The sequence below is a fragment of the Dipodomys merriami genome, unplaced genomic scaffold (assembly GCF_024711535.1).
Source record: "Dipodomys merriami isolate MVZ:Mamm:240054 unplaced genomic scaffold, mDipMer1.0.p SCAF_2, whole genome shotgun sequence".
NCBI lineage: Eukaryota > Metazoa > Chordata > Mammalia > Rodentia > Heteromyidae > Dipodomys > Dipodomys merriami.
Genome location: NW_027203381.1, coordinates 94,290,412 through 94,301,253, shown reverse-complemented (window position 1 = coordinate 94,301,253; position 10,842 = coordinate 94,290,412). Strand labels below are relative to the sequence as shown.

Genomic DNA, 10,842 nt, shown 5'->3' with positions numbered 1-10,842 from the left:
TAAACCGTTCTTTCATATTTATAAAAGTGGATATTTAAAATGTTTCCAATTATAGGTAGACTAAATATTATCTAAATATAGCTAATAGTTTATATGACCTATATTTAAATAACTAAAGTATTTCCTATATTTTTTGAGGGGCAGGCTATTCGTAGCATATTAGACATAAGGATTAAGAAGATATAAATTCAACTTTACATCTGTGTTAATTTTTTATGAAATGTATTTATCATTGGCTCACAAAAGAGTAAAATGTGCCTTCAAAAAGTTCTAAAACTTCAAAATTTATTTGTAAAAGTCAGAGACAAACTCTTAATAGCAACACATTTGTACTAAAGATACATGCGTGAACAAAAAAAAGCACAGGAATACAAAAATGAACATAATAATGTTTTAATTAATACAGTATTCTGGATACAAGTTGAATACCACTAGATAAGAACCATATTTGCCTCAGAAATCTATGATAGTATGGGTTGAGATAAACCAAGGTTTAGGATAGCCACTTCACTATTCACATTCTAATCAATGCCAACCAGAAGCTGAAGCAATTTATTTTAGCCTAAGATTTTCAGTAAGTTATAGAACTTATCTTCTTGTGAATAAATCAAATTAACATACCTTCAGGTGATCTGTTGTCATTTAATGGCAGTTGGGGCAAGTCAAACACAGAGCCCTTACAAAGACTAAGAACCAAGTAATTGTGCCTTTTGAGGTCACCTTAACTTTTATTTTGCTTATATGTATTTCCATTAACATTCACATACAAATTATTTCAGGCAAAGGTTTGAACATGGAACTCAGCCTGGAAATACTGCCAACTATACTTACTTTATAAGCAGCTAACACTTCAGAGCAATCCCAAGCTGAACTGGTTACAATAGTAAATGCAAAACTTTTTCTACAAAATTTTATGGTCCCTGAAAATTCTGGAGGGCCAAAGGCATTAACTGGAAATAGCATTTGTTTAGAAAAAGAAAAAAAAGAGTCTTAATCAAAGATAATGGATAAAGTAACTATATTGGTTCTCATACACAATCTTCCTAAATTTTCACCCTGTAAAAAATGATTACAATGTCCTTCAGCCTTGCTATATGCCCAGTATAGTACAAAAAAAAAAAAAGAAATTAAAAAAGTCAACAAAATTCAACATTTCAACAAGCTATGAACTATTTACTGTAAGCACATATTGAAATTCTGGAAGACATACTATTGTATCTTGAGAAAACACTATTAACAGGTAAGCTTGTGTCAAAGGCAGTTTATAAATGAAACAGTACAAATCTTATGTTTATGTATACAACTTATAAATCAGAAAAAGAAGTTGCTATTCTTCCAATAGTATAGCATCACACTAACACTATATAGTTAAGATTGAGAGTGTCTGTACACATATTCACTATACCTCTTTCTTGGTCATTCTCATTTGTTACCTAACATTGCCAATCAAGGTTCTATGTATTTGTTTCAGTTTGAGCAGGCTAAACCAATCACTTTCTTACTTAGCCTATAAGGCAAAGTTAATCCGTTCCAGGAAATGAGTTTCATAATCAGCAAAGAAACATTAACCCCACCACAAGATGGAAAGCTCATCCTAAGGACATGATATAAACCCTAACAAGACTATGCCCCTAGATATGGCCAATGTGGGAATAGTTAGAAGTCTGGAAAAATATGCTAGATATATAGAGATTAAATGATCATCAGAACAGTAAGAACTACTAGAAAGTCAAATGTGAATTACTGAAGGTTTCCTAGTGCAATATCAACCAACTTAATGGGTTACTGAACATTCTTCCACTACACATACTTACTGGTAGTGCAAATTAAAAAAATACAGTAACGATCAGTCTAAATCTTAGGGAATTTTGAAAAACTAGAATGATTACCTATCTAATCATATTTTTTATTCTGAAAATAGTGCTATAAACTCAATTATTTTCTTACTTCTTAGATATTCTATTATCTTAGATAATTTAAACATGGTTGCCTGCACAATAATTTTGGTTGTTTTGCTGCTGGGCTCCTCATGCATATGCTTAAAAATAACAGCACAACTCTAGGCATATACTGTGCTACTTTAACAAAAGTACGAGAAAAAATGTGAAACTTCAAATTTTGACAAGTGATTTTTTTTTTTGGTAGCAGGCTTCTTAAAAGCAACATCTAAAATCAGATGGCCTCATTAACAACTTGTTAGGAACTTATGTCTATAAAGACACTTAAGACAGGAAAATTGCTTTCAAAGAATTTTTCTTATCCACTTTGGTTTTTTAAAAAAAGATTGTGACAGAATAACCTCAAAAATAACTCCAAGTCATATAGGACATCACTATTACTGCTTTATCAAAGAAATATACCTTACAAGTATTTTAAACTTGGATGTTGTCAAATATTGTTTTTCAGCTAATATTCTAGTTTTAAGTTTTCAGATGTCACAATTCTGAACAATATAGCTTGGATCTCTAATGGAGAGGACATAACTGGGCGAAACTACGACCATAGTAACCTTAGTGAGCAGTGAGGCTCAGAGATCATTTGCTGAACATGGTTGACTGTTAACAGAACTGATTATTTGTTCACTCAAACAGGTGGTTCTAGACACTGCTACATTATCAATACAATAATCTTGCCAGATTTTTCAAGACACCTATTTACCATTTATGTTCAAAACCTGTACCATCAGAGGCAAAGCAGAGAAAAGTGAAAGCATAACTTGTTTCTATTTATCTAAATAAACTCATGGAAAAACAAATGTATAGGATATTTTTCTTATTTGATCTGTCAGCTAAAAAGTAACTATGAGGAAACTCAACCAAAAAATACCTGTTTCTAAATAGTAATCCTACAGTCCTTTTTCAATACCAAGACAAAAAAGTTTGCATATTCAAGATGATGCTTAAAATGAAAGTGATGGCTCAAAAATTTGTGTTTAAAATAAGAAACTAAAATCTCATCACTGTTAATTCCCCATGGCTTTTGGCACTGACATTATGATTTTAGTCTTTTGGTCACTAGAAGCTGCTAGTAAATACAGTAAGTCTTTAAAAGGGGGATGGGAGATGGAAGAGACAAGTAAGGAACTGAAGAATATTTATATGCACATACCAGAGTTTGGAATAAACAGTCATTTCTGCTAGGGTTTTGAGAGAGTAGAACAGTTTTCTCACCTTTTTCTGTTTAAAAGATCATCTGATTAGAAATAATGCCATTAGGCTACTGTGAATGGTGTTGCCTGGCAGCAGCTTCAGTTTTATAGGCTAGTCTTCAATACAGATAAGTAATCTCACAAGAAATAATCATACATGGTAATAGAGTTAAAAGTGGGCAGTTCTTCCATGCATAAACATTTCAGGAGAAAAACCATCAATTTTAAAGATAACTGTCAGGTTTCACGTGTCCTAGTACACTCTATACCTAAGTTTTGCTTTATACCATTGGTGACTAAAATTAACAGTAAGTTTTGCAATGAGATCTTTTCGTTTTCCTGCAACTATATACACAATGCAAAACTATTCTGCATCACATGATTTTAAATGAAATAAATATAAAAATGAACCACACAATCAACACATAACTTTAATACTCAACATTATTTATCTTGATCACAAAGGTGATAACCTCCTTGTCAACAATCTTGTGAGTTGAGAAGCTGATTTTCATTCTCATATCCATCAGGCAGATATGCTCTCCTCAGCTGGTCTGACTTAGGTATGGAGCCTCCATTCTTCACATGGCGAGACAGGAAAGCACGAACTGCTGGATGATCAGCTTTCTCAAGGGGGATGTTGGCTTCCAGGCACATTTTCACAAAGTCCTGGATAACACTGACTTTCTCTGTTTGTGCAGTACTGTTGCACTGAAGAGATGCAGTTAGGGGCCTCTGCTTCTTTCTCACATTCTGCTCTTCAAATTCTGCCTTTCTCTTGGTGTGAGTCTTTGACTTGAGGTGGTCACTAATGGCAGACTTGCGAACATGATTCAGAACCACATTGCAAGAAGTGCAGAAGAGTTTTCCTCCATCTTCATGAAGCTCACCTCCAAACTCAGTGACTCGATCCAGGGGTGTCACATACAAAGCAGTCTTAGATCTATTTCGAGCTGGTGGTGCTGTTACTACAAACCGTTCCATTTCTGACTCTTAGTAAAGTTCTTTAAAAAAAAAGATACATACATATATATTTATATTTCATTCTAGAAGTAGTTAAAATAATATTAAAGATTAAAGACTTCAGCCAGAAGCCTGTAACTCATGCCTATAGTCCTAAACTACTCAGGAAGCTGAGATCTCAGACTCAGGGTTAGAAGCCAGACAAAGCAGGAAAGTCCCTGATATTCTTATTTCCAATTAACTACCAAAAAAGCCAAAAGTGGAGCTGTGGCTCAAGTGGTAAGAGTGCTAGCTTTGACCAAAAAGAAGCTAGGGACAGTGCCTGTGCTCTCAGTTCAAGTCCTAACCTTGGCAAAAAAGAAAAGAAAGAAAAAGAGGACTAAATATTTTAAATAAATGCACTCAATTCTCTGTACCACAAAAAGAAAACAAAACACAAAAAAACCTTTAATTCAAATTGGTAAGATATTTGTCTATCAAATCTTATCTAAAACATTTAAGGGAAGACAAACCTAGAGTAAATTAGTAATAACTCGGTCCATTCTTTGACTTTTATGACATTCAAATAAATTAAAACAATCTTTCAGAAAAATATTACCACAGGTCGAGTATTAATTACATTAATATTATCCAATTTAGATGTGTTCTTGTTTAAAAGAGCTTCTTTCAGAGACAAGTTATAGACTAAGTCAATTTTGTAATATTACATGCACAAAAAAACAATCTTCTTTGTTAGTGACAAATGATTAGTTAAGTCTTAACTTTTTCTTGGGGTGATGTCTTTCTGCTAAACTAAACCAAGATTTAAGCTAATTCAAAGTAGAAAGTCTAATATGTTAGCAAAAGATTCTTAAGTATATTATGAAGAAGTGAATAAGTGCAATTACAAGCAATGTGAATATTCTATTTCATTGCATTAATCAATGGTAGAGGGTATCTGGGTAACATTTTAATATGTTTAAATTGTTCCTATCACTTTTTCTTTTCATGCACAGCTCTCATTTTGTCAGATTTGTAATGGCAGAAAAGTTATGATCCTTGCCTAATACTTAGTGAACTATCATTACATGTCTGTCTGTAAGTTAATAGTATGTTGGTAATACTTAAATTTCACTTTCTATTTGAAAGCATTCTGTGTTCAAATATTTGGATTTCAAATCTTGAACCAAGTATGTTTCTTTGAAACTCAAACACTTCTGCTAATGGGAAAGCATTGTAATTTGCAAAACTTTTTTTTTTTTGTCAGTCATGAGCCTGAACTCTGGGCCTGGGAGCTATGCCTCAGCTCTTCAGCTCAAGGCAAACACTCTACCACTTGCCACAGCGCCACTTCCGATTTTTTCTGCTTATGTGGTGCTGAGGAATCGAACCCAGGGCCTCACACTTGCAAGTCAAGCACTCTACCATTGAGCCACCTTCCCAGCCCCTGAAAAACTTTTTTTAAAAAGTCTGTTCGTGTAACTGCGAAGGGCAAGTAGCTATCCGGTTAAGGATGCTCCAGTTTACAGAGCCACATACCCCAAGAACAAAGGTGTTTTCACAAAGATATTTTAAACAAATGAGGAAGTTCAAAAGTTAAGACCCGGAACTTGCCAACAAAAGAGAAGCAGTAATTTACTACAGCAAATGGAATTCATCAGAAGTTTTGAAGCTTACATGTTTACCGGATTAGTTTCCAGTTTATGTTTTGTTTTTTTTTCTTCTTGATAACTTAAGTAGTCAAGATTCTTCAGTTTAAAAACAAGACGCACCAAATCAGGGCACTTCGACGCTAGTTCAAACCCGCAGATGCCTTCCAATCAATTTTTCAACAAGTGGTGGTGGGAAAGTAGTTTCTGGGCTTGCACCCTGTTCTCCCTGCGGTGCCGGGAAATCATGCCTTTACTGTAAAATAGGAAAAAACAAACGGAGAAGAAAATGGGGGAGGGGAGGGAGAGGGTGGTTGAAAATACCAACAGCCTCCACACAGGTGTCCACACCCCAAACCCCGTCGGCGCCTTCCTCCCGCCCCCCCCCCATCCCGTTTCTCCCCGACGGTCGGCGCGCCGAAGTGCCCTCGCGCGGGCCCCAGGCCCGGGGGAGGGGGCGGGTGGGGGAGAGGCGGGGCGCCGGGCGCCCGTGGCGTCTCGCCGCCTTCCTCCCGCGCCGGGATCGGCAAGGTGGCGCCCCACCGCTCCGACCCCGGCAGCTGGGCAGGGCCGCGTCTGGGTCTCCGGCTCTGGGCCCGAGAACTCGCCGAGTTGGCGGCGGTCTCTCGGGAGTCGGCGGCAGGCGGCTGGCGGCAGGCGCCAGGCGGAGGCGGCCACTGTCAGGCGCCCCGTCCCGTCCCCTCCCTCTTCCTCCCGCCGACAACGGCGTCCCGGCCCCGCCCCCGGCTCCCGCTCCGGGACTGAAGGCCCGGGGCCCACAACCCACACCAACGGCCAGGCCCACCCACGGCTACCCTAGCTCCTCGGTACCGTAGGATCGGGGCCGCTGTGAGGGAGACTAGACGAGGCCTGGCTGGAAAGGAAAGGGAGGGGAAGGAAAGGAGGAGCAAGGGGTTGAGGGAGGAGGACCAGACGCCGCCGCCGCCGTCGCCCGAACGAGCCCCACGGCGGCTGCCGTGTCCCCCGCCGCGCCCCGTCCTCCCGCACCGCCTATGGCAGAGCTCGTAGGCGGTCCTCAGCAACCGCCGAGCTACAGCGACCAACAGACGCGGGGTCTCACAAGCCGACGTCCGATTTGGCCAATAGCGTGAGGAGGGCGGGCGTGATTGTGATTGACAGCCAAACTTCTCCAACAAGAACAGGGGGCGTGGGTGGGCGGAGCCGGAAGTAGCGCCCAGCCGAGCTGCCCCTGTCCGGCTGGGGCGGGGGAAGGGGGAGGGAACTGAAGGAGGAGGAGGAGGAGGTTAGCCGAGGCAGCGACGGCGGCGGCGGCGGCGCAGGGGCTGGTACGCGCTGGGCGGCGAGAGCCTCATGGCGGAGGAAGAGAGCGACCAAGAGGCCGAGCGCCTCGGAGAAGAGCTCGTGGCCATTGTGGAGTCCCCGCCGGGCCCGGTCGGGCTCCGAGCTGTGGGCGACGGCAGGGGCTGCTCCGGCCGCGGCAGCTGCGGCGGCGGCGTCGGGATCAGCAGTCGGGATTACTGCCGACGCTTCTGTCAGGTGAGGCGCCCGTCGGCCGCCCCGACTTGTCACTGGGTCCTGGGCCTCTCGGCGTCTCCCGGCCTGGCGGTTCACGGTCCGGGCTGCGTCCGGCGCTCGACGCCCCGGCGGGGCGCGGGGCGTGCGGGGGAGCCCCCTGCCCCCTCGGGCTGCACCGATCTGCGGTGGGGAGGGAGGCGCGGAGCGGGACCCGGTGACTTGTGGACTTGGGGCTGCTGAGAAAAAGTGAGTTTGTGGAGGTTGGGGAGCTGGGGAGAGGAGTCAGCCGGCCGGCCAGCTGTGTCCGGAGGTGCCTCCCCTGCCCCGGCAGACACCCCCCGTTCTGCCCGGGGGTCCCGCCTTTCTCACTTCATTGGGAAGCGCCGGCAGCATTTTCTGCCACTCCTTCCCGCCCCCCGCCCCCCCTCTTTTTCGGGGATGGGAGGTGTGCCCTGTGGCTGCCGCCTCCTCTCCTGTCAGCGGCACCCCTCCCCCGCGGCCAGGGGCTCCTGTCATCCCCTCGCCGAATTCCGAGGTGCCGGTCCCTCCTTTGGCTTTGGCGCTGAACCGCAGTTAGTTCGTTCGTTATTTTTAAATCGGAGGTGGGGTGGTAGCAGCGAGTTTGATAGTCGTCTTTCCAGCCCCCTGGCTCGCAGTGTTTCCGAACTGCACCTCGGAAAGTCCTTTTCCTCAAACTATCGCCCCGGTTACATCACCCCGCCCATTCTTTAAAGTACCCTGTCGTCTTCCCAGGTAAATTTCAGTGTTGAGTGACGGTGAGTTACTTCCTGTATGCACCGCCTTTACTTTCAGGTGTCCTTCTAGCGTGGCCAAATGGAATACCGAGCTACCTGTTCAGGAGTCAAGTTTGTGTAAAGCTCTACACACATTTACAATTTCCGTTTCTTCATTCCCCACACTTGTTTTGAAAACCTTTTTGAACAAAAAGAAACTTTTTCATCCCACCCCTCTTAAAATTAATATCTTGGATATATAGGTTTTAAATCCTGGCTTCGCCTCTTTTTAGCAGCTTACAACGTTACTTAGCTAATCTTTGTGAGTTTTCTCCTGTCAACTAGGATAGCTTTTTTTTTTTCCCCTCACTTGGATAAATATATAAAGAGTTTATGTAACTTAGCTATTAATTTCATTCTGGTCACAAGTATGAAGCAAAGCTAACAACAAATGGGCACCGTGTTTGCTGACAGTTCGTTTTAAGCCTTTCAAACATGGAAGGAAAAATGATGAAGTTGATATTTTCAAGGCTGAAACTGCCTTGGTATAAACAGTGGATCAGGTTCTCTTAATGCTCTTCATTTACTTTCTCATATTAGTTTTTAATTTGATAATTGACATTTATTGAAGCCCTGTGTTATCAGAACTTTTAAGTTGTAGATTTAGAAACAGTTTTATTGGTATAGACTTGTATCTACAGGAATTTTAAGCTTCTGAAAATTAGTATACAATTAGTATTTTGAACATATTCAGGGGCAAAAATATTTTTGCATTTTTCTCTTTTGCCTTTTATTATCACTAACTTGACTTTGTATTACTTTTTTTTTTAAATACTGGAGTTGAACCTAGGATCTAGATTCTGTCACAAGCTTACACCTCCAGCCCATTTTTTATAAGATTTAAAAATTTACCTGATCTACTATTCCTTCATTACTGAATTTGAAATTTATTTGCATACTAGAACATTTCTGAGAGCTTTTAGCTATTATTTTGCTTCTTAAAATCAATTTTAAGAACAAATTTAGCCTGTGAAAACCTATGTTTGCACTCTGTGAGGCCTAAGCACACGGATGGTCAGTCAACAAAAAACCAAAACCAATGTGTGATTATTGGTAGTAAAATATTTTATGAACAAGTGAACTTGACTATTTTATAAAATTATACCTCCAGAATATCTAAGGAAATAAAACTGAACAAGAAGACCTATAGACTTTTGTACTATTAAGTTATGAGTGAGGGGCTCAGACTGTAAAGTGTCTGCCTAGCAAGTGCAAAACCAGAGTTTAAACTTAGGTACTGCAAAAAAGCACAACAAAAAAACCAAAATTGTAAATTGATTAGAGGTGTGGCTGAAGTGGTAGAATGCCAGTTGTGAATAGAAAAAGTTGAGAATTCAGAGCTTAGACTTAAAATCCTGGTCCCAACCTCTCCTTACCCCTCCCCCCCCACCAAAAAAAGTTATGAGTGAGTTGAATTATACAGCATACTTTTATAGAGCCAGCTTTTACCTCAATACATATTTTGCAATTATCAGTTGATCTGGTCTTTGGGTTCCTATTCTACTTCATCCTTCCAGGTAAGCTTTGCGATTTTTTTTTAAACATTTAAACTTTTAGATGGGTTCAAAGAATTATTTTTATTAGTTGGATTTTGTTTTCTACTTGTTAGAATACTAATACAGTAATTCTCTTTTGAGTAAGGGGAACAGTGAATTATATAACCTAATTCCAAATAATTGTTCCCTTTTTAAAGATTTGATTTCTTAATACTTATGAAGGGTTATATTATGTGATTCTCTTTCATTAGTAAATTGCTTAATCATGAGTATATAAAATGTATAATTTATACTTGGCTAGGAACTAAACAAATTACATATCTAGCCTAGTGGGATTGAGGAGAACCCAATTTATGCCTTCCTTGGAGGGAAGTAAGAATATTTCTTGTATAAGTGAATGAAAAGAGGAACACTTCTTTTGAGGAAAAGTTTTTGTATCTTTATTATTAAGGAAAAATAAAACTGAAGACATTATAAAGATGGGCCTTTCCTTGTTCCCTGCTATTAGACTCAAAAATTGCTCAAGTATAACTGGCCCCTGATGTGCACTGTATTTGCTTTACTAAGGTAAGCAGTGTAAAAGTAGCTTTTACTGAGAACCTATTAACTCCTAATCTGAAGGATGAAGTTACAAAGTTGAAAACAGGCCATGAATTTTATTTGAGGTAGATAAGCTGGGATTTGAATTTAGTCTTCAGTATCTACTCACTTCTAATAATTATAAATTTTGGAGGAGGGAGGCAAGTGGGTGCAAAGAAAAAGCTAATACATGTTAGGAATCAGGGATAAAGCATTTAAAAAGTACTCTTTCATTATGTTGTAGTGGTGAAAAGTAGGAAACAGATCATTACTGTCTTTCTGACTTGTTAGGTGCTGTGCACATTTCCCTAATTCCTGGAGTTACAATAAATTGAAAACTAAACAACTTAAGGTACTCTCTATTCTTTAGTGCCAGAGAGAACATCGTAAGTAATAAATATATCTAGAAATACTGTGATGGATTAATGAAAGTAGACTTTAAAATTATTTTGAACCACAGTAGACTTAACATCATTTCCATGAAGATGTCATGGATATAAAATGGGAGAGTGAACATAAAGTTCTTTGAATTGTACCTAGCCCATAGATAGGCTTAAACAGAAGCTATTAATACTCTGTCCTGCTCAATCCTCTTGAGGGTTTAAGAGGGGCATTAAAGATAATATGATCTGTTAATAGTTTATACTTTGTTTCCCACAGTAACTTAAAAGAAAGTTTAGAGGGTCTGGGAAGTGGCTCAGTGGTAGAGTGCGTGCCTCGCATGCATGAGGCCCTCG

The 10,842-nt window shown here is 40.4% G+C and overlaps 2 protein-coding genes across 5 annotated transcripts in view; one reads left to right on the top strand and one right to left on the bottom strand.

Annotated features, from left to right (window-relative positions):
- Nucleotides 1-377: 377 nt before the first annotated feature.
- Cggbp1 (CGG triplet repeat binding protein 1) lies at nt 378-6,751 on the bottom strand. Of its 3 annotated transcripts, none has more exons than XM_070030443.1 (3): nt 6,571-6,751; nt 5,776-5,995; nt 378-4,152 (listed from the first exon to the last, which is right to left on the bottom strand). In XM_070030443.1, exon 3 carries the CDS (start codon nt 4,130-4,132, stop codon nt 3,629-3,631), a length of 504 nt encoding a protein of 167 aa, XP_069886544.1. In that variant the 5' UTR covers nt 4,133-4,152; nt 5,776-5,995; nt 6,571-6,751; the 3' UTR covers nt 378-3,628. The 3 variants fall into 3 exon arrangements, with proteins under 3 accessions (XP_069886544.1, XP_069886545.1, XP_069886543.1); XM_070030444.1 differs by having other exon boundaries at nt 5,863-5,995; XM_070030442.1 differs by having other exon boundaries at nt 5,768-5,995; nt 6,571-6,749.
- Nucleotides 6,752-7,019: 268 nt separating this feature from the next.
- Znf654 (zinc finger protein 654) overlaps nt 7,020-10,842 on the top strand; it is a 38,971-nt gene continuing 35,148 nt past the window's right edge. For both annotated transcript variants that reach the window (XM_070030438.1, XM_070030437.1), the window contains exon 1: nt 7,020-7,257. In XM_070030438.1, coding sequence (XP_069886539.1) covers nt 7,072-7,257 — 186 coding nt within the window. In that variant the 5' untranslated portion in view covers nt 7,020-7,071. The remainder of the gene's footprint in view (nt 7,258-10,842) is intronic.

Excerpts from the sequence above, each read along its gene's own strand:
- Cggbp1 (XM_070030443.1), bottom strand. The coding sequence starts at position 4,132 with ATGGAACGGTTTGTAGTAACAGCACCACCAGCTCGAAATAGATCTAAG.